Raw genomic sequence first — 27,376 nt, 5'->3', positions numbered from 1 at the left:
CAATTAGTTTACACTAGGCTATTTATGAGGTCTTAGCCAGGACATACTTAATGTAAACATATGTAGCTTACCTTTGATTATTTGGGAGGCTTTCGTTTTCCCCATGGAAAATTTCTTTGCAATGGAAGAGTCTGGGAACATTCCAGCCACGCACTAGTTGAAATCATCAAAGAAAGAGAGGCTAATGTTTTTCTTAGCTATTAGCATCGCCATCTTCACCTCAGACCTAATCAGTGTTGCCAGATACTGCTGACGTTTTCCAGTCCAAATTATGTTCAAAACCCGCCAAAATGCACTTGAAACCGCCCAACTTGGGCGGGAAACCTCCCAATCTGGCAACACTGGACCTAATCACTTGTTCAGCCTCGCCTCCGGACGTAGTTATGTAATTACTGATGCCTGAGAGGGCGGGGACGTGAATTCATGGCCCAACTTCCTGCTGTAAACTCCTGTCAGAGGCGCGTCATGAATTCTGGACCTACCGACTTTTTTATATTGTGAAAATACGGTACTTTTATATAATGTAAAAATACGGGATATTTTCGAGAAAATTAAAAAAACAGGAAGACAGCAGGAAATAAGTCAAAATAAGGGATTTCCCGGGAAAAACAGGAGGGTTGACAGGTATGGTGCACTGGTTATTTCATTCTGGTTATAAAACCAACGTTAGGACAATTGAGCGCAGTCACAGGTTTACGTCACCTGCAGCTTTAATCGCAGATGAAGCACGTGAATCCAAATCAGTTTGCCAAAATCGTTCAGGCACGGTTCATAATCTAGTTTTAGTCAGCAGACTATGTTGGCTAAGATGTAAAACGTTTCTCATAGATTGCGATAAAGAACAATACCCTACATTCACACAGATGATCGCATAACCGTACGAAGCAGCTAAAGTAGAGCAACCACTGGTGAAGCGAACTGGACAGTCTCCAAATTGTACTGAATTTAACTTCATGCAAATGAGAAGCAGTCATGTGACTGCCAGTGAGTCTTAGGGTGTGGTGCAGCTCTGGACCCAGTTTTGGGTGTGGGTTTCCTTCAGGCCTTGGGCCGCCATGGGTGATGCCTGTGCACTTCGCTATGGACTGCAGTGAGCTTGTTGCTCTCTTTAACATCGTAAAAACAAAAATTTTTTTTCTCGAACTGTAAAGCAACCTTGGGTATGAGAAAGGCACTATACAAGTTGAACTTGGTATTATAGGATGGTGGGCCTCTGTCACGGAGTGAGCCGTGACGCTCGCGCGCGCACACCTCTCACGCAAGCGCATAGGCAGCAATCTGCCGGCAACGTTCAAACATCTTGGCTGGCCTGTCGCTGTGAGTTGCACTTCATTTCCATTACTGTTTTCTGTATGGGTATTACTGGTTTTCAAGCATTTCATACTCCACCGTTTGCCATAGTTTCTAACGAGAGCAGCATTTGTTCCGAGTGCAGGGAAAGGCCTACCGGCATTCTAGTAACATTTGTTTGGCTCCACTTGTATGTAAAACGCATCACACATTTCTAAGCATTTTCATCTCCCATCTGTTAAGCATCGTGTGTGGTCTAGGAAACGCACGTACAAACCGGTTATTTCTAACGTCAAATTTATTTAGTTCTAGCATTTTTATTACACAAAACTAGGGATCGACCGATATGTTTTTTTCAGGGCTGATACCGATTATTATGGAATTGGGATGCAGATAACCGATAAATGTAAACATTATAATTCACATGAAATTAAACATAGCACACATTGACACAGACCTTCATATCCATGAAATGTATGTTTAATTGTAAAATTGAACATGAAATTGTGTGCAGGGAGATGCCAGCAGCATTTGTACAATAAAGTCAAACATTAGTGAGAATAAAATGAGAAATAAAATAATAATAAAATATTCACCAATAAAAAAATAAATCACTCCCTACTATATTACAGCTCCCCATTTTCAGTGGAAAATAAATGAAAATACACTCTGGATTCTTTTACACTAAGAACTAAGTAAGACTTACCAACTTCAAGTAGTTTTTAAATAACAAATCAAGTGTAGGGAGCTGCCTGCAGCATTTTTTAAAAAAGTGAAACCAAACATAAAGTAGGCTATCACTCCCTATTCTGTAACAACTTAACAAGTAACCATCTACATTCTAATGCCCAAGCCTAATATTCCCAATTTAGGAGGGTTATATTGTAGTGAAGGAAGCATTACATGTAGTTTCAGCGAGACTAGTTCGTTGTAGGCTAATTCAAGTGCTTCCTTCCGTAAGCTAAGTTTGCTTGGCTACACAGATGCAAATGGGCAATTTTAACGAGTAGTAGATGAAGAATGTAAACATATAATGATGTTGTGCTTTTGCAACTTGTGTGTTTGTGACTTATTGCGGCAAAAGCAGCGTGTCCTTACCTTGAAGTGGGATCTGCTTCTGCCCGAGTGCCCGTACGGCCGCCTTGAAACAGTTCACAGCGTTTAGCTACGCGTGTTGATTGGCTGTATCCCTTGTGCCGCTTCTGCCCGAGTGCCTGTACGGCCGCCTTGAAACAGTTCACAGTGTTTAGCTACACGTGTCGATTGGCTATATCTCTTGTGCCAAACAAATCAGATGTTGTGGTGGGTGGGACCGTGTTCTTGAACTCAGAGGGGCGAGTGCAGGAAAGGATGTGCAGTGACAGTCGCGTTAGGAACGAAATGGCTGCAAAAAGGCATGTTATCGGCATATCTGTGGAAATTATGGCCGATACCGATAACCCTAAAAATGCAGAATATCGGCCCGATATATCGGCCAGGCCGATTATCGGTCGACCCCTACACAAAACAGTTTTTAGTAACTCATCACGCGAACTCCACATACTTCCTGTTTGTTGCGAGAAACCGAGGGACTGTACCATTGGCTTGTTATGGAGGGGTTTCGCGGGTGTTTGGTAGAACGGACTATTTTAACAGGGGTGTTTTACTGGTGTTGGGGAAACATGTATTTTACTATGCACTGAAGGGTTTTTGGTTAATGAAAATTATTTTGGATGTTTGTATATTTTGTGTTTTGTTTCTTTAAATTGTTATTTTGTATTTAGGATCTCATTATTTAGTTGATTGATTAATTTTGCAATTTGGGCTCAACTGTGGGCGGGGCTGCGGGTATGTAAGCTCTGCAGTAGCTCCAGAGCCTCAGTTTGTGGTTGGAACGTCTTGTTTGAAGGTACTGTGGTTTGGCTGGCTAATAGTTTTGTTCAGGGTCTTTTTGATTTAGTCTGGCAAACTTGAAGCCTCTTTATTTTTGTGTTTTCTTATTTTGTTTGTAGAGTTTTCTTTTTGGCAATTTGAACCTTTGGTTGGCGCACTGTAAATGTTTGCACTATTTTAAGAAAAGTTTTGAAAATCACATTTTCACATTATCTCTAGCCGCTTTATCCTTCTACAGGGTCGCAGGCAAGCTGGAGCCTATCCCAGCTGACTATGGGCGAAAGGCGGGGTACACCCTGGACAAGTCGCCAGGTCATCACAGGGCTGACACATAGACACAGACAACCATTCACACTCACATTCACACCTACGGTCAATTTAGAGTCACCAGTTAACCTAACCTGCATGTCTTTGGACTGTGGGGGAAACCGGAGCACCCGGAGGAAACCCACGCGGACACGGGGAGAACATGCAAACTCCGCACAGAAAGGCCCTCGCCGGCCCCGGGGCTCGAACCCAGGACCTTCTTGCTGTGAGGCGACAGCGCTAACCACTACACCACCGTGCCGCCCAGTTTTGAAAATAGAAAAAATAAATATATTTTTGGAGGAAGAAGTTTTCCGGCTCTCTGTCTGCTCCACCGCCGTCCATCCTTGCAACAGCCTCCTCCTGTCTTTGTGTTCTTTTAGATATCTAGCTGCCATGTGGTCCAGTGGTTGCTAGATGATAAGTAAGGGGGGGAAAAACAAAACAAAAAAACACTCGGGGGGGGGTGTTCTGTTCTAGGAAAATAATAAACCACAGGTTGGCCTGATGTAGCGTGACATGAAACGGAGTTTCTATCATCACTCTAAAGTTGATTATTTTCCAATAACGTTACATATCAAAGTGTTTTATTCCTCTTATACCACAGCAGTTTGATCACATTAAGAACAAGAATGGCACTCAGTAGAGCGCATACCTCGAACAAGCCATATATTATCATTATTAAGATGAAATCACTTGAACCGAAGATAATACTAAAGCTGTCCACCAAACTTCATTCAAATCCATTCACTGGTTTTTATCCCCTGTTGGCTGAAAGGCCCGAAGGGGGATTATGTCGTGGCGATGTCTGTCTGTCCGTCCGTCCTTCCTGGGAAGGGTGCTCACCTTCTGAAATCAACTCCTCTTCCAGTTTTTGGAGGCATTTCACGAAACTTGGCAGGATTCTTTGTTATATGTCGGTAATACACACATTGAAATTTCGTTCAATTCGGTCACATTTTACCAGAGTTACAGCCCTTGATTAACAAAGTTATCATTTGCCAATTTCATGACGGTGTGTTTTCCTCCTGAAATCAACTCCTCTCTCAATTTGTGGAGGAATTTCACGAACCTTGACAAGGCATTGTTATACAACCCCGATTCCAAAAAAGTTGGGACAAAGTACAAATTGTAAATAAAAACGGAATGCAATGATATGGAAGTTTCAAAATTCAATATTTTATTCAGAATAGAACATAGATAACATATCAAATGTTTAAACTGCGAAAATGTATCATTTAAAGAGAAAAATTAGGTGATTTTAAATTTCATGACAACACATCTCAAAAAAGTTGGGACAAGGCCATGTTTACCACTGTGAGACATCCCCTTTTCTCTTTACAACAGTCTGTAAACGTCTGGGGACTGAGGAGACAAGTTGCTCAAGTTTAGGGATAGGAATGTTAACCCATTCTTGTCTAATGTAGGATTCTAGTTGCTCAACTGTCTTAGGTCTTTTTTGTCGTATCTTCTGTTTTATGATGCGCCAAATGTTTTCTATGGGTGAAAGATCTGGACTGCAGGCTGGCCAGTTCAGTACTCGGACCCTTCTTCTACGTAGCCATGATGCTGTAATTGATGCAGTATGTGGTTTGGCATTGTCATGTTGGAAAATGCAAGGTCTTCCCTGAAAGAGACGTCGTCTGGATGGGAGCATATGTTGCTCTAGAACCTGGATATACCTTTCAGCATTGATGGTGTCTTTCCAGATGTGTAAGCTGCCCATGCCACACGCACTAATGCAACCCCATACCATCAGAAATGCAGGCTTCTGAACTGAGCGCTGATAACAACTTGGGTCATCCTTCTCCTCTTTAGTCCGAATGACACGGCGTCCCTGATTTCCATAAAGAACTTCAAATTTTGATTCGTCTGACAACAGAACAGTTTTCCACTTTGCCACAGTCCATTTTAAATGAGCCTTGGCCCAGGGAAGACGTCTGCGCTTCTGGATCATGTTTAGATACGGCTTCTTCTTTGAACTATAGAGTTTTAGCTGGCAACGGCGGATGGCACGGTGAATTGTGTTCACAGATAATGTTCTCTGGAAATATTCCTGAGCCCATTTTGTCATTTCCAATACAGAAGCATGCCTGTATGTGATTCAGTGCCATCTAAGGGCCCGAAGATCACGGGCACCCAGTATGGTTTTCCGGTCTTGACCCTTATGCACAGAGATTCTTCCAGATTCTCTGAATCTTTTGATGATATTATGCACTGTAGATGATGATATGTTCAAACTCTTTGCAATTTTACACTGTCGAACTCCTTTCTGATATTGCTCCACTATTTGTCAGTGCAGAATTAGGGGGATTGGTGATCCTCTTCCCATCTTTACTTCTGAGAGCCACTGCCACTCCAAGATGCTCTTTTTATACCCAGTCATGTTAATGACCTATTGCCAATTGACCTAATGAGTTGCAATGTGGTCCTCCAGGTGTTCCTTTTTTGTACCTTTAACTTTTTCCAGCCTCTTATTGCCCCTGTCCCAACTTTTTTGAGATGTGTTGCTGTCATGAAATTTCAAATGAGCCAATATTTGGCATGAAATTTCAAAATGTCTCACTTTCGACATTTGATATGTTGTCTATGTTCTATTGTGAATACAATATCAGTTTTTGAGATTTGTAAATTATTTCATTCCGTTTTTATTTACAATTTGTACTTTGTCCCAACTTTTTTGGAATTGGGGTTGTATGTCATTAGTACGCATTTTGTTCAATTCGGTCGCATTTTACCAGAGTTACAGTCCTTGATTAATAACCTTGTACTCTGACAATTTCATGAAGGTGCGCTCGCCTTCTGACATCGACTCCTCTCACAATTTTTGGACAAATTTCTCGAAGCTTGGTAAAAGGCCTTGTTATATGACGGTAATACGCAGATTGCGATTTAATTTAGTTTGTGAAAATTTTCCCAGAGTTTTGACCCTTGATTAAATAACTTGTACTTTGACAATTTCATGAGGGTGCACATTCTTCTGAAATCGACTCCTCTCACAATCTGTGGAGGAATTTCACCAAACTTGGCAAAAGGCTTTATTATATGACAGTTATACGCATATTGAAATTTCATTTAATTTGGGCAGATTTTCCCAGAGTTATGCCCTTGATTATTAGCAAACTTGTACTTTGGCAATTTCATCAAGGTGTGCTTGCTTTCTGAAATCAACTTCCCTCGTAATTTTTATCCCCCGCTGGCCGAAAGGCCCGAAGGGGGATTATGTCGTGGCGATGTCCGTCCATCCGTCCGTAAACTTCAGAGGATTCTTTGTTAGATGTCGGTAATACACACATTGCAATTTCGTTCAATTCAGTCACATTTTGCCAGAGTTATGGCCTGGTTGCCAGCGGGGGATATTATGCTCTCAGAGCACTCTTGTTGAGTTACGTTGGGAAAAAACAAAAAATCCCTGGATCTGCATACATATCCAGATTTGCATCAAAATCTAATCAGTTGTTCCTTGGCCCCTGGATCCTTGGAAACCTGCACACGAACTGAGGTGAAAACATAACCTCGTCCAACAAAGCTGTTGGAGGTAATTATTTGTTAAATAAAGAATGACACACTGTTTGGTTTATGAATCCTCCTGTTCTCATTGCGCTTTTATCATTGTATGGTCGGAGGTTTGTGGCCACCTGACCATCGCAACCAGATGTGCTTGTTGAACATCCCATTCCAGCTCTAGTCCCCCTTTACTATTATAAATAACCTCCACTCTTTTGGGAAGGCTTTCCGCTAAATTTTGGAACGTGGCTGTATGGATTTGTTTTCATTAAGCTACCAGAGCATTTGTGAGATCAGGCTTCCATGTTTGTTTGGAGAGGAGGCCTGGAGTGCGCAGTCGATGTTCCTGGACACTTGAGTTCTTCCACTCCAAACTTGTGCACAATGGTGGTGTCATCCTGGAACAGGTTTGGACCTTTTAGTTCCAGCGAAGGAATATCTTCATGCTACAGCATCCAAGAACATCCTGTACAAGTTTGTTTTCACAACTTTGAGGAACAACCACATATAGCTGTGATGGATAGCAGTCCATGTCGATCAATCTAAGGTTTGTTCCTCTCCTGAAGGGGGAACTTCTCCCTAGCCTGCCTCCAGCCATCCCGATCATGGGTCAACCTAGTCCGTAGCTGTCCCGGAAGTTTGTCCCTCCGTCTTGTTTTTGGTCTCCCTCTTGATCTTGTCCACCTCCTTGGTGTCCATTCTGTCACTTTAACAGTCCACCTGTTGTCTGGCAGTCTGGCTACATGTTCTGCTATCGATAATGTCCACCACTCCTGTTTTGTGTCTTACCCATGCGTTGCTTTTCTTGTCTTTTAGTGTTATCCTTAACATAATGTACGCCATCTTTCTTGACTGCCAGCATCTTTATTTGAGCATTTGTTAGGGCCCAAATTTCACTACTATAAGTCATCACAGGTAGGACGTAATCATTCAAAACTTTTTTCATTCTCGTACTCACTTTTTGATTTTTATCCCCTGCTGGCCGCGAAAGGCCCGGAGGGGGATTATTTCGTGGCAATTTCCGTCCGTCCATCCTGGGAAGGGTGCTCATCTCATTCTCATCTCATTATCTCTAGCCACTTTATCCTGTTCTACAGGGTCGCAGGCAAGCTGGAGCCTATCCCAGCTGACTACGGGTGAAAGGCGGGGTACACCCTGGACAAGTCGCCAGGTCATCACAGGGCTGACACATAGACACAGACAACCATTCACACTCACATTCACACCTACGGTCAATTTAGAGTCACCAGTTAACCTAACCTGCATGTCTTTGGACTGTGGGGGAAACCGGAGCACCCGGAGGAAACCCACGCGGACACGGGGAGAACATGCAAACTCCGCACAGAAAGGCGCTCGTCGGCCACGGGGCTCGAACCTGGACCTTCTTGCTGTGAGGCGACAGCGCTAACCACTACACCACCATGCTGCCTGGGAAGGGTGCTCACCTTCTAAAATCAACTCCTCTCACAATTTTCGGAGGAATTTCACCAAACTTGGCAAGACGCATTGTTGTATGTCGGTAGTACGCATATTGTAATTTTGTTAAATTCGGTTACATTTTACCAGAGTTACAGCCCTTGATTTAACAAGATTATAATTTGCCAATTTCATGAGTGTGTTTTCCTTCTGAAATCAACTCCTCTCTCAGTTTTTGGAGGAATTTCACGAAACTTGGCAGGACTCTTTGTTATATGTCGGTAGTACTTGTACTTTTGGCAATTTCATCAAGGTGTGCTTGCTTTCTGAAATCAACTTCCCTCACAATTTTTAGAGGAATTTCATGTAATTTGGCAAAAAGGTTTTATCCCCCGCTGGCCGAAAGGCCCAAAGGAGGATTATGTCGTGGCGATGTCCGTCCGTCCGTCCCGGGAAGGGTACTCGCCTTCTGAAATCAGCTCCTTTCACGATTTTTGGAGGAATTTCAAGAAACTTGACAGGATTCTTTGTCATATATCGGTAATACGCAGACTGCAGTTTCGTTCAATTCTGTCACATTTTACCAAAGTTATAGCCTAGTTGCCAGCGGGGGATATTGTGCTTTCAGAGCACCCTTGTTCATGACGATATTCACTTCCATGTACTTTTGGCCATATAGTGTATAAACAGTCGTTCCCTCACCAGCTTCTCTTTCTTCTGCCTCTCCAAGTCCTTCAGACATAAAAAAAAAAAATGCAGCGTCATGTTGCAGAGAAACCACAACATGTCCAACTGCATCAGAAAATGTACAGCTTTACTTCTGACGGTTACAAAACACTGACGCTTGCAAAAATGTGAAATAAACATCCTCTCGCCGTTTATGTCCGTATATTTAAAATAAAACAAGCACGCGGATATAAACCTTGCAGCCAGAACACTGTCAGAGCTGCTGTTACGTACAACTTCTCTCCTGACCATTCAGAATCCATTATTCTACAGTGCTGTGATGGAGAGATTTAGTTGCTCAACAAGTAATTTTATCCACTATCAGTTCTGTGACGCTTCAGTCAGACTGATGTTGCTGGCACGCATCTATGGGTCTCCAGTGTGTCATTCAAAGAGCTGACGCTAATTATGTTGAAGGAAGAAGTTACACCCTTGCATTAACTTTCTTTTTCTTTTTTCCTTCTCCACTTCCACCACAGACATCCCACTCTTGCATCGTGTTCCAGTCTGTCCTGTGGCCAGAATACTCTTTTTGGAACCTCTGCGAGGCAGTTTTACAGTACCAGCTGAACTATCGTTCTATCCAGGTAAGACGATATCCTGAACCATTGGGCAAGAAACTCAGGAAGGATTTGAAAAGTGCAGTGCATTATTGTAAACAAGCCTTTGGTTTTTTTTTTTACTTTTACAAAACGTAAAAAGCTGAAAGCCTAATATGAAGACACAATTAATGACGGTGTTTAAGAAAAGAAACATACACTACCGTTCAAAAGTTTGGGGTCACTTTGAAATGTCCTTATTTTTGAAAGAAAAGCACTGTTCTTTTCAATGAAGATCACTTTAAACTAATCAGAAATCCACTCTATACATTGCTAATGTGGTAAATGACTATTCTAGCTGCAAATGTCTGGTTTTTGGTGCAATATCTCCATAGGTGTATAGAGGCCCATTTCCAGCAACTCTCACTCCAGTGTTCTAATGGTACAATGTGTTTGCTCATTGCCTCAGAAGGCTAATGGATGATTAGAAAACCCTTGTACAATCATGTTAGCACAGCTGAAAACAGTTTAGGGCAATTCCATGTAAATGTCAACCTCACCATGCAAAAATAAAGCAACATGTAATACATCAAAACCACTCCCAGAGATATCACCTAGGCCTGTATTTTACAGATGTGAATAAGTTGAACCAATTTGTAACCAACCTAATATGTCACTGTCAGTCTTTCTTTCTTATAATGTAAAACCCAAGCTAAAATCAACTTTGATCATGTACAATTCTATATTATTGCCACAAGCCACAGAAATGTATGCTAAAACCCACAAAACAGCAAAACAATAGCCATCCTAAATATTATTTAAGAACTTTGATAGTTTTAGCTGATATTTAGAGAGTTTTTCAAAGGGTTATGGTGGTTAAATTGCTGATTTTCTAAACATATGCCATGTCTATTTCAGACGCGTCACATCCATAACGGAATTTCGTCACATCCATAACGCTGACTTTTCCTTCTGAAACTCTGCATGAAATACAAATATTTTAAACAAAGATTTTTTAATATTCACCTTGGACCCCTCTATCAAATGGATATCTCCATTTCGACATTAGGTTTACAATTTCACAGAGTTTGATAAAAATGTACAGTCACCCAAGAAAAGTGATACTTTTTCTGTCACATCCATAACGGATCTTTTATTGGCGTTTTCTGGCATGCCCTAGATGTACTATGGGAATTGTTCTTGTTCTATCACTTCTCCAGTATGGTACAGCCTTAAAATATGCAACACCTGTTTAAATACTGGGAGACAATAAAACATGCACTGGGTCATTTGTTGCCATTTTGAGTTCAAGTGTCACGTCCATAACGCTGGAATTGCTCTTTAGCTCTTTAGAGAAGCTATAAAACTGACCTTCCTTTGAGCAGATTGAGTTTCTGGAGCATCACATTTGTGGGGTCGATTAAATGCTCAGAATGGCCAGAAAAATGTCTTGACTATATTTTCTATTCGTTTTACAACTTATTGTGGTAAATAAAAGTGTGACTTTTCATGGAAAACACAAAATTGTCTGGGTGACCCTAAACTTTTGAACGGTAGTGTAAAGGATCGTTAAATAGGGACAAGTCGGTTGGTTGGTCGGTCGGTTGGTTGGTTGGTCGGTCGGTTGGTTGGCGTTAATGAAGTGCAACAATTTAAATGTCATTTATAATTTTTGACCCCTTGCTATGGGAAACCAAGAAATACCTGAAAAGTGCAGTCTGACCAAGTGCAAATAAAGTTCACCCTACGTTTAAAGCCGGTTCACTGAAACCGAAAGTCTTGCATTTGCATCTCGTAGTAGTTACTTTCATACAAGCAGCTATTTGTTGTTCAGGCTGTTGTCCTGGGTCGTCTCACCCACCAATGCTCTTTTTTTTTTTTTTTTTTGTGGTAAAATTTTTTTTTGCCTGCTAAGATGTTTTCTTGTTAGCAATCTTGGCACATCTGTTTCACTTGTTTCTCTTCATGTCGTGCCCTGACCGATCTTGACTGATTTTCTGTAATTTATAAACATAAATCAAATCTCATAGCGTACATGAAATCTGTAACATTACATATCTGAGCAAGCTATATTTGAACCACAAGAATAATATTTCTTTGCACAATTTGATATCGTTCCATTTCCGAGGCTCCTCCTCCCAAAATCTGAGGGTGGAGTTTTACCACACAGCTGGAAATTATGCAAATGGATCCTGTTTCCATATGGAATTTAGGTTTCAAAATCTGGTTTATGTTAGCTATTTGAAATTGTGTGGTGTACGGCTGTCCCATGAAGTAAATTTGAAAAAATGCGGGCGTATACAGTGTCTTGCAAAAGTATTCATCCCCCTTTGTGTTTGTCCTGTTTTGTCGCATTACATCCTGGAATTAAAATGAATTTTTGTAGGGTTAGCACCATTTGATTCGCACAGCATGCCTACCACTTTAAAGGTGCAAATTGTTGTTTTATTGTGACCCAAACAATAATTAAGATGAAAAAAGAGAAATCTGGAGCGTGCATAGGTATTCACCCCCTTTCGTATGAAAGCCCTAAATAAGAGCTGCTCCAACCGATTCACTTCATAAGTCACATAATTAGTTGATTAAGAGCCACCTGTGTGCAATCAAAGTGTCACATGATCTGTCACATGATGTCTGTATAAATCAGCCTGTTCTGGAAGGACCCTGACTCTGCAACACTACTAAGCAAGCAACATGAAAACCAAGGAGCCTCCAAACAGGTCCGAGACAAAGTTGTGGAGAAGTTTAGATCAGGGTTGGGTTATAAAAAATATCCCAAACTTTGAATATCCCACAGAGCACCATTAAATCCATTACAGCAAAATGGAAAGAATATGGCACCACTACAAACCTGACAAGAGAAGGCCCCGCCCACCAAAACTCACAGACCGGGCAAGGAGGGCATTAATCAGAGACGCAACAAAGACACCAACGATGACACTGAAGGAGCTGCAAAGATCCACAGTAGAGATGGGAGTATCTGTCCATAGGACCACTTTAAGCCGTACACTCCACAGAGTGGGGCTTTATGGAAGAGTGGCCAGAAAAAAAGCCCTTGCTTAAAGAAAAAAAAACATGTTTGGAGTTTGCCCAACAGCATGTGGCAGACTCCTCAAACACATGGAAAAAGATTCTCTGGTCAAATGAGACTAAAATCGATCTTTTTGGCCATCATGGGAAATGCCATGTGTGGTGCAAACCCACCACCCTGAGAACCCCATCCCAACAATGAAGCATGGTGGTGGCAGCATCATGCTGTGGGGATGTTTTTCATCTGCAGGGACAGGAAAGATGGATGGCACTAAATACAGGGCAGTTCTGGAGGAAAACCTGTTTGAGTTGGCCATAGCCTTGAGACTGGAACAAAGGTTCACGTTCCAGCAGGACAATGACCCTGAACATACTGCTAAAGCTACACTGGAGTGGTTTAAAGGAAAACATTTAAATGTCTTGGAATGGCCTAGTCAAAGCCCAGACCTCAGTCCAATTGAGAATCTGTGGCATAACTTGAAGATTGCTGTATACCAACACAGCCGATCTAACTTGAAAGACTTGGAGCAGTTTTGCCTTGAGGAATGGGAAAAAAAATCCAAGGGGCTAGATGTGCTAAGCTAATAGAGACATACCCCAAGAGACTTGCAGCTGTAATTGTAGCAAATCGTGGCTCTACAAAATATTGACTTTGGGGGGAGTGAATACCTATGCACACTCCTGATTTCTGTTTTTTTTTTTTTTTCTTCCCCATCTTACTGTTTGTCATAATAAAACAATTTGCACCTTTTAAAGTGGTAGGCATGTTGTGTTAATTAAATTGTGCTAACCCCCCCTCCACAAAAAAATCCATTTTAATTCCAGTTTGTAATGTGACAAAACAGGACAAACACCAAGGGGGATGAATACTTTTGCAAGACGTGGTATTTTTGAAAGATTTCGAATGAGCTTATTCACTCAACCCAAAGTGGCCACAAAATGTACATATGATTTTTATCATTATTTTCTAGAAAGCACGGGAGCTGCACAGAGAGGCTGAAGCGGCGCAGCAGCTGGAGTCTGATCGCTCGTGTGTCGCCGAACTTCTTCAGCAGGGTGGAAATGGTAAACCCCTGGACGCCCGTTCCCGTCACGCAGCACTGCTGAGCTACATCGCCAGCCGAGAGGAACGGGTCAACCGCTTCCTCAGTGCCCTTCAGCAAAAAAGAGACACTTTCTTCGAGCACATGAACAGCCCACCTGCTGTAGCTTAAGCTTCTGTTTTATGTATTAATGATCCAGTCCTAGAGCGCTTTAACTGCTTCCGACATGTCGGATTCGGTTTGCCGGTTCGTCCCGAACCCCTTGATGAGTTTAATCGGTTGTATTAGATCAGATCAGAGAAGCACTGTGTAGGGCTGTGGTGCTGGATACAACATGGCTGCCTGTGAATGTGGTTCTAAAGCCATGAGCATGAAAAGATTTTTATATTTCCAAATTCGTATATAATTTCACTGATGAGGATGGCTTACCCCGTTTTATGGGGAAGTGAGGTATTTATAGTCGTCTCGGAGATGGTTGTCAACATTTAGATACTTGAAACCAGTGTCCTGTTTCAATGTCGTTGAGGTGTTTGAATTACCAGATGTCTAGCCCTAAAAGGTCAACTGTGTGTCAAATCATATACTAGAACGTACTATTATATTCCTGATTATTTTTAATTATCGTAACCATCCAGTTTGTTCCTATATGAACAAAACGGAGTTCAGGTTTTAAAAAAAGTGGCTCATGATAATGTGGAGCAATCTTCTTTTGCACTAAGCTATCCCGTCATGTACCGCAGAAGGCCTTGGAGCAGATAACAAGATGGCCACCATGGTCGGTTCTTTGAATATGGTGCAGATTTTGTTTGTCTCAAAACTACTAATTTCTGAAAGAAGAAACAAAGCTTGACGAGCCTTTTAAAACCCTCGAGTTGCCGTCGAAGAAGCGAGCGTGGTCGGGAGTCCAAGAGAGATTAATTGGCCATGGTTGGGAGGGATGACATGCTATCTCTCAGCTGTCAGTCAAAGTAACACTAGCCAATCATGAGTCTCTGTGAGCTCATGTATGTAGAAGAGGGTAGATTGCACTTTTAACAACTGAGGTTGTTCCCCTGCCCTGTGATGCAGCATTTCGAAAAGGTGTAGTGGTTTCACATGACAGAGGAAGTATGTGTTCAATTTCGCCATCCCTGGTTAATAGCCGCCATGTGATGGAGAACTAGTGCATAGCAATATTGCAAAAAATAAAATCACAGGTTGTACAGTTGAAATAACATCATTATTACAGGTCTAGAAACACTTTTGTTGGTTAAGGTACCTAGTTAGATTGAATATTTGAATGTAATGCAAATTTCATGAGCCCACTTTAAAAGTATGGTCTATGACCTAGGTTACAATATAATACACTCGCCGCCCACTTTACTCGGAACACCCATCCACCTTTTATTGTTTTATGCAGTTCTCTAATCAGCCAATCCCTTGACAGCAGCACAATGCAGATCCAAATCAAAAGCGCCAATTAACGTTCACAATGTTCAAACATCAGAATGGGAAAAATTTGTCATCTCAAAGTGCGACTTTCTTTCACTGGGTGTTGGTTTGAACCAGACGAGTATTTTTGGTTTGAGTATTTCAGAAACTGCTGATCTCCTGAGATTTTCCACACACAGCAGTCTCTCGAGTTTATACAGACAGAATGGTGTGAAAAACAAAAAACACTGAGCGAGTGGGCGACAGTTCTGTGTGTGGAAACAAACGTCTTGTTGATAAGAGAGGTCAGAGGAAAATGGCCAGATTGGTTCAAACTGCCAGGAAGGATGTAGCAACTCTTTACAACCATGGTGAGCAGAAAAGCATCTCAGCATGCAACAGCAGAAGACCACATTGGGTTCCAGTCCTGCAACCAAGAACAGGAATCTTAGAATCTCAAACAAGTTCCTATTAAAGTGGCCAGTGAGTGTATATTTACTTTCGGTGATTTGAGACACAGGTATTGACCAGGTTCACAGGATACCACGGTGACACCATTAGTGGAACCTTTGCTTAGTGATTTTCTAAGCAAACTAGTGATGCCACTTCCTGAAAGGGCTGGAGACTCTGGACTGCTTGAGATTACTGTGACCATAAGTGTATTTAAAATAAATGTCTTACGAAATAAAAGATTTTAAAAAATGAAATTTGATGCCATTTGTGATTTCCTTCACTCAGTTCTGAAAAATCTTTAAATGGTCTTTTGCCAAGGAATGTAAGCAGGGTTGTGACAGGAAAGGAGAGGAATGTTTTGCATCCTCGTGAACACACCTGTCTTCACATTTGCATCAGGGTTGAACTATTAGGATTCTACTGAGATGTTGACTTTCACATATACAGATAAGCGACTGAGGTTTAAGGCAGCCACGAGCCTCAACAGTCACTTCAGTGTGCCTTGGTGTTGATTCTCTGGAGCTGCACTGGAAAGATGAAATTATCTGTAGCCGCTGTACAGGGTCGCAGGCAAACTGGAGCCTATCCCAGCTGACTGTGGGCGAGAGGCGGGGTACACCGTGGACAAGTCGCCAGGTCATCGCAGGGCTAACACATACAGACAAACAACCATTCACATTCACACCTACGGTCAATTTAGAGCCACCAATCAGCCTAACCTGCATGTCTTTGGACTGTGGGGGAAACTGGAGCACCTGGAGGAAACCCATGTAGACACGGGGAGAACATGCAAGCTCCATACAGAAAGACCGTCATCAGCCACTGGGCTTGAACCCAGGACCACCTTGCTGTGAGGCGACAGTGCTAACCGCTACACCACCGTGCCACCCAAAGATGAAAACCATTCTTCCAAAATAAATTTTCCCAAGATGGTGTTTTCATGATGATGGTGTACGGTACTCCATTAGGTCATAGCATACGATTTGTGTCATTTTCATCCTTATCAAACCATTGACGGTCCCTGTGGATGGAGGCGGAGTCATTCTAGAAGAACATTCCCATCAGCGTAGGGCTATTTTGGTGATGGTTGGCCTCAACTTTGGATCAAAATGATGAGGAAAAGTGGTTGAATAGAAGGAGCTTCAGTCACAAAGACTGCTCAACTGGCTCATGGTTCTAAGGGAATAGTGACTAAAGTACCATCTGTATTTTAGCAAACAAGGAATAAAACACTTGGGAGCATACCATTCTAAGGAAATAATCTGAGTAGTATGATGCAACTCGATTTGAACCAGAAAGATTTTGAATAATATAATTGAAGTGAATTATTTTCCAGTAAGAGCATCTCCCGAAATGTTTTATTCCTCTTATGTCACAGCAATGTCCCAAATATTAAAATGTATTTAGTTTATTAATGAGAAAGACATAGTTAAATACAATGTATAGTTATATTTAAGGTTATGGAATCTCTGCAAGACAGGGCGGCACGGTGGTGTAGTGGTTCGCACTGTCGCCTCACAGCAAGAAGGTTCTGGGTTCGAGCCCAGCGTCTGGCGAGGGCCTTTCTGTGTGGAGTTTGCATGTTCTCCCCGTGTTTGCGTGGGTTTCCTCTGGGTGCTCCGGTTTCCCCCACAGTCCAAAGACATGCAGGTTAGTTTAATTGGTGGCTCTAAATTGACCACGAATCAATTTAGAATGGTTATTTGTCTCTGTGTCAGCCCTGTGATAACCTGTGACTTGTCCAGGGTGTACCCTGCCTCTCGCCCATAGTCAGCTGGAATAGGCTCCAGCTTGCCTGCGACCCTGTAGGACAGGATAAGCGGCTACAGATAATGGATGGATGGATGTCTCCATATGTAGTTCTTCTCCAAATTGTTGCCGCAAGGATGGACGCACCCAGTTGTAGGATGTCTTTGTATGCTGTAGGATTACAGTTTCCCTTGTAAACGGTCCAAACCTGTTCCAGCATTACAATGCCCTTGTGAGCTCCATGAAGACATGTTGTGAGGGCTTGAGTAGAAGAAGAAGAAGCCTTTATTTATCACATGTACACTCAAGCACAGTGAAATTCCTCCTCTGCATTTAACCCACCTGAAGCAGTGAACACACACATACACACCTAGAGAAGTGGGCAGCTATGCTCCAGCACCCAGGGAGCATTTGGGAATTAGGTGCCTTGCTCAAGGACTTCAGCCATGATACAGAGGGAGGGGAAAGTGCTGCACATTCACTCAACTCCCCTCATGGTTTTCCTGCTGGTCCCAGGAATTGAACCAGTGACCCTTTGGGCCCAATGCTGCTTCTCTAACCTTCAAGCCATGGCTGCCCCCGGAACTTGATTGTCCTGGACAGAGCTCTGATCTCAACCCCACTGAACACCTTTGGGATGAACTGGAATGCCAACTGAACCCCCGGGCCTCCTCAGTGCCTGACCTCTCTAATGCTCTTGTAGCTGAAGGATCCCAAATCCCCAGATCCATGCTCCAAAATCTAGCGGAAAGTCTTCCTAGGAGATGGACACTGATTGGCAGCACGGTGGTGTAGTGGTTAGCACTGTCACCTCAGCGCAAGAAGGTTCTGGGTTCGAGCCCAGTGGCCGACGGGGGCCTTTCTGTGTGGAGTTTGCATATTCTCCCCGTGTCTGCATGGGTTTCCTCTGGGTGCTCCGGTTTCCCCCACAGTTCAAAGACATGCAGTTAGATTAACATAGGGTAGCCATGGCCTGAGGTTGGGCTGAAGTGCCCTTGAGCAAGGGCACCTAACCCACAACTGCTCCCTGGGTGCTGTAGCATAGCTGCCCACCGCTCTATGTATGTGTGTGTGTGTTCACTGCTTCAGATGGGTGAAATGCAGAGGTTAAATTTCACTGTGTACTTGAGTGTACATGTGACAAATAAAGATGCTGCTGCTTCTTCAAATCCACACATCAAAATCTAACCGAAAGCCTTCCTGTTACATTACGTTTAGCAGACGCGCTTATCCAGAGCAACGTACAACATACCCAGAGGAGCCTGGGGAGCAGTTGAGGGTTAGACGCCTTGCTCAAGGGCACTTTAGATTAGATTAGAATAGATTAGATAGAACTTTATTGATCCCTTTAGGAGGGTTCCCTCAGGGAAATTAAGATTCCAGCAGCATCATTACAGGATAAACATAGAATAGAAAATAGAGAAAAAACTTCTAGATAAATTAAATTAAGTATTTACATGTACAAATATAAAAAGAATAAGATGGGGGGGGGGGGGGGGGGGCAGCAGGAGAGATATTGCACTTTATATTGCACATTGTCCAGTATTGCTTTTTGTCAGGCTAGGCTACTGCTCCTTCCCGTCCTCTGTCCTCCTGTTACCCCTCCTCCCCCCCCAGAGAGGAGTTGAGAGGAGTCTGATGGCGTGAGGGACAAAGGAGTTTTTAAGTCTGTTCGTCCTGCACTTGTGAAGGAGCATTCGGTCACTGAACAGGCTCCTCTGGTTGCTGATGACGGTGTGCAGAGGGTGACTGGCATCGTCCATGATGTTCAATAGTTTGTTCATAGACCTCTTCTCTGCCACCGTCACCAGAGAGTCCAGCTTCACGCCGACCACAGAGCCGGCCCGCCTGGACTTTAGCCAGTCCTGCTGGGCCAGGGAATCAAACTAGTGACCTTTTGGTCCCAAAGCTGCTTCTGTACCCTTTAGGCAATGGCTTCTCACTGAAGACTGGATGTCATGATAAGAGCAAAGAGGGAATACATCTGGAACTGGATCATCAAAAAGCACGTATAGGTATGAGAATGAGGTGTCCGGAAACTTTTGGCTTGATGGTGTATTTCTATTTGGGTATCAAAGCGTCACAAACAGCCCCCTCCCCCCTTCTGGGGTTCAACCCTCCTTCCTTCCTTCCTGCTTTATTTTCTTTGCGCATGTCTCTTTAAAACCTAAGCGCTGCCCAGGTCACGTGACCACGAGTCGCAGCCAATGGCTGAGTTCGAAATGTAAAATCTGGTTTAAACCGGTTTCCTATCTTAATATTTCAATATAAAAAACTAAATAAACATACACAGCCGTTATTGTATTTAGCACACTGTAAGGTGAGCATCACCGTGTCCCTCGTCTGAACCCTTATCTCGACAAAAAACCTGATTTTTTCCTGATTTTTTTTCCTCCTACCATTAAAAACCAGGATGCCTAAAAGAAAGGTAAGAGCTTATATTAAATGCATATTTAAATTAAAGAATAATATTTTAAGCTAAGTTCGTGTTGAAGTCCATGTTAGCTGTTAGCTGTAAAATCCTTTAAACACAAAGCTGTCACAGGATTGTGTGTGTGAGGGGTGAAAAATGAAAACAGCTTCATTATGTGGTTTTTTTTTTGTTCTTAATAGTAATTTTAAGACGTGCCCTAACACACACACACACACACACACACACACACGTACAAAATACAAAAAAAAAAAAAAAGATTATGAACAAAATTGTTGGTGTGAATAAAATAAAAGTATGAATAATATTTTTGTAGTATTTAGGTTCAAGAAATGAGGCAACGTCAACTGTCAGATTATTCAGCTGATAGGATTTATTAGAGGAATAAAAATAACTCGTGAACAATTAACCAGTAATAAATAAACAGTGCTAGTTTAAATCAGTCTGGCTAAGATTTAAAGTTATGAGGTGTTTGTTTTCCCTAGTTGGATTAAAAAAAAAAACAATTTATATATATATATATATATATATATATATATATATATATATATATATAAAAGCTAGCTAATGCTAACTGCTTAATATGAGGTCTTTTGTGTAACTTTACTTCAAAAAAAAAGTCATGTCCATTCGTTTTTAAAATATGAAAGATGCCACACTGAACACCTGTCAGAAGGGTGAAAATAAAACAAACAAGCCAATAATCCCTTATTTGTTTGTGCATATTTTGAAGAAAAAAAAAATTAAATGAGTGTGAATGATCATCCTGAATGTGAATGGGGGAGAATATTCGCGCCAAATTACGACCGTTATAAATGTACAGATTTAAATTTTAAACGTCACGCGGAAGACTTTTGTGTGTGTGTGCGTGCGTTTGCGCGCGCGCATGTATGTGCCTGCTAAGTTTTAATAGGCGCGCGCACACAAGGCTCGTTTGAAAGGAAGCGTCGCGCGCCCTCCCTCAGATTTGAATTTGAATAAGCGCGGGAAAAGCAGAGAGGAAAAAGGAGGAAAAAAAAAAAAACAACCACACACACACAAAATGGCGGAATAGCTGAGACAATATGAAGCTGTTTCTGTTTGTTTAGAGTGCTGGATGAAATTTAAAATCATTTTTTATTCTCTATAGTTTGTTTGTTTGTTTATGGTTGGAAATGTGTGCATGCAAATTGTAATTGTTCTTTCATGTTGATTTTATAGCTTGATGGAGACAAGGCTTCCAAGGCCAAGGAAGAGGTTTGTGTTTTGTAAAATATTTATCTATTATTCCACAAAGTAAGGATTTGGAAAAGTGTGGATATTCTGTTACAAAATTTTATACATATATATATATATATATGACTCAAATTACTAAGAATATGAATAGACGTTTCTGCATTTTTAATCGTATCACATTTTCATCCCCCCCCCAAAAAAATATCTCTGGAAAGTTTTTAAAAAAAAAAGCGCAATCCGAGTAATTATTACAAAAAGTAATCAATAACCAAAAATGTTCTTCCTTTTGTCTTTTGCAGCCCACCAGGCGCTCTGCAAGGATTTCTGCCGTATGTTACTGCGTTTGTTTGATTTATTATTTTAAATCATCGTTATTTTTTTTATTATTTCCCCCGAATATAATTAATTTGAAATTTTTACTCAGTCTTCTACTTGCTATTTGAGTTTGTTCATTTGTTGCTCCTCGTTATTTATAGAAACCACCTCCTCCCAAGCCAGCCCCCAAGCCTAAGAAAGCTGCCCCCAAGGTATGACCTCATAATAATGGATATCATTTGTGTCGCACCTTCACAATACAGTGTTGAGGGAGAATTTAAACAAATTTAAATAAAAAAAAAAATTCAAGCAATACAGATACTCACTCATATGACCTGGTACACAGTGTATTACATGGTTGTTATACTTCACATCAAGCCTCTACATTACGGATGAAGATTGATTGATTGTTATTAATTACATTTGTAATATATTTGAACTGAAATAGCAGAAAGCAGCCAAAGGAAAGAAGGGCGCGAATCCTGCCGAGAATGGAGACGCCAAGGCAGAGCAGGTGACTTAAACACGCCTTGCAAATTATGTGTTTGTTCTATAGATAGAGGGTGCCTTTATTTTTAATCGCCACTCCCAACATGGCAAAAATTGCGACATCATTAGTGATCATTTGACATGCAAATGAAGCTTTACTTTCTGAGCAGTGTGTAGGTTTTGTTCAGCAGTACAGCCTGAACATAAACACTGCAAACGTTTGCCACCGTGCCCGTGATAATCCCTTACTCTTTCTTTGTCTTTCAGGCGCAAAAGGCCGAAGCCGCAGCAGACGCCAAATGAAAAGCCAAGCAATTGTTTAATCCTTCTGTGTACTTGGTGACTGTACAGTTTGAAATAACTATTTTTTACCAAGTTTTATATTAAGAATATCGTTTATAGTTTGTTGTTTGCCTCCATGTTCATTTTTAATGAAGCCGCCCATGCCCTTGCTAAAATATTTTGCCCTCGCTTAATTGGTTTTAATCTCCTGGACAGTTTTTCTGGGTCTTTTAATTCTATTTTAGACACCAAACATTCTCATAAGGCAGCTATAGTGTGTTTTAAACTGTTTTCGTGTGCTTACAGAAATACTGTATTTTAATTCTCGCATTATGTTCTTATTAACACGGTGAAGACAAAAACGATCACTAAAGTTTGAACCCGTTGTCAACCATAAATAAATTCAGAATATGAAGTCTCCAAACTCTTAAAAATGTTGTTTTTATTGTAAGTTATATACACCAATATTGGAAAGATGATTGGTGACTCCTAAAATCACTTGTTCTAAATGGTTTTGAATAAAATAAAGATTTCGGAAAAAATGTGCACACTTTGCATTACTTTTCATGTGATGTCAGTATTGTTATACGCATTATACAGTGGTGCTTAAAATTTTCTATATTTCTGCATAAATATGACCATGTTTTAGGTCATATTTATGCAGAAATATACAAAATTTTAAAGAAAAATTATATAAAGAAAAACAATATACAGTGGTGCTTGAAAGTTTATGAAACCTTTAGAATTTTCTATATTTCTGCATAAATATGACCTAAAACATCATTAGATTTTCACACAAGTCCTAAAAGTAGATAAAGAGAACCCAGTTAAACAAATGAGACAAAAATATTATACTTGATCATTTATTTATCGAGGAAAATGATCCAATATTACATATCTATGAGTGGCAAAAGTATGTGAACCTTAGCTTTTAGTATCTGGTGTGACCCCCTTGTGCAGCAATAACTGCAACTAAACGTTTCCAGTAATTGTTGATCAGTCCTGCACACCGGCTTGGAGGAATTTTAGCCCATTCCTCCGTACAGAACAGCTTCAACTCTGGGATGTTGGTGGGTTTCCTCACATGAACTGCTCGCTTCAGGTCCTTCCACAATATTTCCATTGGATTAAAGTCAGGACTTTGACTTGGTCATTCCAAAACATTAAATTTATTCTTCTTTAACCGTTCTTTGGTAGAATGACTTGTGTGCTTAGGGTCGTTGTCTTGCTGCATGACACACCCTCTCTTGAGATTCAGGCCCTGTCCACACGGCAACGGATTCAGGTGACTCCGATACAATTGCTTATCGTTTAGGCCTGGCGTCCACACGGCACCGGCGTTTTGGGTGCCCAAAACGCAATCTTTTTGAGAACGGGTTCCAGAGTGGAAAGATCTGGCAACGTTGCCGTTGTGAAGTCGTCTGGATGAGTAGAATGGATTTGTTTACGATGACGTCACAATCACATGACTGTGAGTGCTTCACGCCGGGTAGAAGTGTAACGAACTCGATGCGAGTTGTCAACAAATCCTATAACTTGGTTCATGAAACGCGCTTACAAAATATTTTCACTGTGAATATTTATTGTGTAATGGTGCAAAGTGAGAGAGAAAGAGACTCTGCCCTTAGGGCAGAGTCAATTCCGCCAGCAAAAATAGGGAAAAAAAGGAGCGATCTCACCTCTTCAGATGTGGGTTTAAGTCCTACAATACATTCCTCAAAAAGGGCGTAGAAGAGCAAATTAATCCATCAACGTGTAGCATTCAATTTATTCCGGACCATTAAAGACGCCGCCTTCCGCGTAGAATCATACGTCATCCTCGCCGCCATATTGGATAGGTCAAAGCGGAGAATAAAGATTCATGTGCTGCGTTTAACTGTACCAACAGGTTTACCGTCCAAACGAGATCACATGGGATTACCTTTCACAGGTGAGAAACAACAAATTAATCCATCAACGTGTAGCATTCAATTTATTCCGGACCATTAAAGACGCCGCCTTCCGTGTAGAATCATACGTCATCCTCGCCGCCATTTTGGAGAGGTCAAAGCGGAGAATAAAGATTAGCTGCGTTTAACTGTACCAACAGGTTTGCTGTCCAAACGAGATCACATGGGATTACCTTTCACAGGTGAGACTGGAAAAATACTTTTCAATGTATTTGGTCATTATAATGTAATTTTTGTCATGACCACTTGGCTCAAAGCAGGCACAACATAAAAGGAGACCACACCGTTTGTTCAGGTTAACCCGTACTTTATTAATATATAAATTCTAGGGATAAATAAAGAAGAATAAAAGAAAGAAACCTGCTCCCGTCGGCCCGTGCAGGGCCTCCACGTAGCAGGACAACAAACACAACCAAACCCCAAAGCCAGCAGCCAGATCCTGAATGCCAATTTTGGGCCCGTATTTGAACTTCCTGGCCTTGTCTAGCACAGGTGTTGCAGTACTAGACAGCTCCCCCTTCAGACTGGAGGGAGAGAAACGGCCAAGTTCAAGTTTACTATTCAAAAGGGGCAGTGTGCACCCCCAGCATGGCCACGCTGGGCGTGACATCTTACAAACAGATTTTCCTGACTTTGTGGCTAATATGAAGTCTCGTGCATAATAGTTTATGCGCATGCGTCCTTACTTCTTCTATTGTTCTGGTGTCTCCGAAGGGACCATCTTACAGCGCCCCTAGAGGTGTGGCATGTGTATTGCATCGTTTTCAGCAAGCGTTGCGTTGCCATATGGACCTGATATTTTACTGATTGTTGCCCATTTGGACGCGATATATTTTTAAATAACATCTCGTTGCCGTTGTCGTGTGGATGTAGCCTCAGTTCATGGACAGATGTCCTGACATTTTCCTTTAGAATTCGCTGGTATAATTCAGAATTCATTGTTCCATCAATGATGGCAAGCCGTCCTGACCCAGATGCAGCAAAACAGGCCCAAACCATGATACTACCACCACCATGTTTCACAGATGGGATAAGGGTCTTATGCTGGAATGCAGTGTTTTCCTTTCTCCAAACATAACGCTTCTCATTTAAGCCAAAAAGTTCTACTTTGGTCTCATCCGTCCACAAAACATTTTTCCAATAGCCTTCTGGCTTGTCCACGTGATCTTTAGCAAACTGCAGACGAGCAGCAATGTTCTTTTTGGAGAGCAGTGGCTTTCTCCTTGTAACCCTGCCATGCACATCATTGTTGTTCAGTGTTCTTCTGATGGTGGACTCATGAACATTAACATTAGCCAATGTGAGAGAGGCCTTCAGTTGCTTAGAAGTTACCCTGGGGTCCTTTGTGACCTTGCCAACTATTACACGCCTTGTTCTTGGAGTGATCTTTGTTGGTCGACCACTCCTGGGGAGGGTACCAATGGCCTTGAATTTCCTCCATTTGTACACAATCTGTCTGACTGTGGATTGGTGGAGTCCAAACTCTTTAGAGATGGTTTTGTAACCTTTTCCAGCCTGATGGGCATCAACAACGCTTTTTCTTAGGTCCTCAGAAATCTCTTTTGTTTGTGCCATGATACACTTCCACAAACGTGTTGTGAAGATCAGACTTTGATAGATCCCTGTTCTTTAAATAAAACGGTGCCCACTCACACTTGATTGTCATCCCATTGATTGAAAACACCTGACTCTAATTTCACCTTCAAATTAACTGCTAATCCTCGAGGTTCACATACTTTTGCCACTCACAGATATGTAATATTGGATCATTTTCCTCAATAAATAAATGACCAAGTATAATATTTTTGTCTCATTTGTTTAACTGGGTTCTCTTTATCTCCTTTTAGGACTTGTGTGAAAATCTGATGATGTTTTAGGTCATATTTATGCAGAAATACAGAAACTTCTAAAGGGTTCACAAATTTTCAAGCATCACTAATTTTGAAATCGTGATCATTTCACAGACTTTTATCAGTTTATAATATTTCATTACACTGATCTACCAGATTATTAGGCACACTTTCTGTATAGATGACTGTACACCTACGATTAGTGAGTATAGGCCGTCTGTGAACACTATAAAAGTGGAAAAGGACGGTTACTGATGTAACTGTGATGATTCACAGTGAAGCCTGGTCCTGTGGTGCATCTTTTTCATTACTAAAGGGTAGGTGAAGACGTTGTATAAAGCACCAAATGGGGTTAAGTCACAGCAAGCCTGATAAACTTGCACGTCAGTGAATTACAATTATGTAATAAAGAAAATATAGCATGCTATAGCAACCTGGTAGACCAGGTAATGTTTATCACAATATTATAGAACTCATTTTTGTAGAACAGTAATCCTAGACCTCTAAAAAAGACATGGAAATGTGCCTTCAGATCAAAACCTTGTACCTAAGATTACAACTACTGTCGTTAACAATCTACATGATGTTGACGGTTGATGAAGCTTTGAAAGCTGAACTGTTTTAGCACAGATGAAGAGGTAAGAGAGATGGACGGACTAAAGGAATAAAATGTCGCTATGTCCGTCTCACTGGTGCCATTATTAGTATCATGGTATTACTTGTAGTAAATAATACAGTTAGGCAGCACTGTGGATTGGTGGCATGGTGGTGTAGTGGTTAGCACTGTTGCCTCACAGCAAGAGGGTTCTGAGTTCAAGCCCAGTGGCCAACGGGGGCCTTCCTGTGAGGAGTTTGCATGTTCTCCCCGTGTCTGTATGGGTTTCCTCTGGGTGCTCCAGTTTCCTCCACAGTTAGGAATGTTAGGCTAATTGGGTACTCTAAATTTCCCGTAGGTGTGAATGGTTGTTTCCCAAGCGGTTGTGGCAGGAACAGCATCTGGTGTAAAACTATGTCCAAATTAGTATGACATGTGGATCAGTAGGGACCTGGCAGCAGTGCTGGACAAGGAAGAAGAAGAAGAAGAAGACAGCATTGTGGGTAATGAAGGAAACCATTAACCAAAAGTGAAAATGTCTAGCTTGTTAATGAAAAAAGGTTAAACTAAACAAAAGCCTTTTCCAGAATTGAAAATGGGGAAACCATAGACTTATGGTTAGGGGACCAAAAGGTCACCGGTTTGATTCCCTGGACCAGCAGGAATGGCTGAAGTGCCCTTGAGCAAGGCTCCCCAAGCTCCTTTGGGTATGTTGTACGTCAATCTGGATAAGAGCGTCTGCTAAATGTCTGTGATATAATGAAGATCGCATCCATTCATTCATTTTCTGTCCTGCTTATCCATCAGGGTTGCAGGGAAAGCTGGAGCCAATCCAAGCTGAGTTTGGGTGAAAGGCGGGATATACTGAGGTATTTCACCCACGTGACCAAGTCATGTGATGCTGCCATT

General features: G+C 41.6%; 2 protein-coding genes across 5 annotated transcripts in view; both read left to right on the top strand.

Moving 5' to 3' along the window:
- Window positions 1–15,846, top strand: part of dhdds (dehydrodolichyl diphosphate synthase) — a 56,721-nt gene extending 40,875 nt beyond the window's left edge. The window contains exons 8-9 of the mRNA XM_060900324.1: window positions 9,597–9,704; window positions 13,658–15,846. Of these exons, the coding sequence (XP_060756307.1) occupies window positions 9,597–9,704; window positions 13,658–13,900 (351 nt within the window). The 3' untranslated portion in view covers window positions 13,901–15,846. The remainder of the gene's footprint in view (window positions 1–9,596; window positions 9,705–13,657) is intronic.
- The window catches only part of hmgn2 (high mobility group nucleosomal binding domain 2), a 419,610-nt gene extending 396,995 nt beyond the window's left edge, over window positions 1–22,615 (top strand). For 2 of the 4 annotated variants that reach the window (XM_060900340.1, XM_060900339.1), the window contains exons 2-6: window positions 20,971–21,008; window positions 21,287–21,316; window positions 21,464–21,514; window positions 21,751–21,816; window positions 22,059–22,615. In XM_060900340.1, the coding sequence (XP_060756323.1) occupies window positions 20,977–21,008; window positions 21,287–21,316; window positions 21,464–21,514; window positions 21,751–21,816; window positions 22,059–22,134 (255 nt within the window). In that variant the 5' untranslated portion in view covers window positions 20,971–20,976 and the 3' untranslated portion in view covers window positions 22,135–22,615. Of the gene's footprint in view, window positions 1–19,628; window positions 19,770–20,970; window positions 21,009–21,286; window positions 21,317–21,463; window positions 21,515–21,750; window positions 21,817–22,058 lie in introns of those variants that run through there. The other 2 variants (XM_060900342.1, XM_060900341.1) reach the window with 2 other exon arrangements.
- The last annotated feature ends 4,761 nt before the right edge of the window (window positions 22,616–27,376 follow it).

Source organism: Neoarius graeffei, chromosome 19 (genome assembly GCF_027579695.1).
Source record: "Neoarius graeffei isolate fNeoGra1 chromosome 19, fNeoGra1.pri, whole genome shotgun sequence".
NCBI classification, from domain to species: domain Eukaryota; kingdom Metazoa; phylum Chordata; class Actinopteri; order Siluriformes; family Ariidae; genus Neoarius; species Neoarius graeffei.
This window is presented reverse-complemented; position numbering and strand designations above follow the sequence as displayed.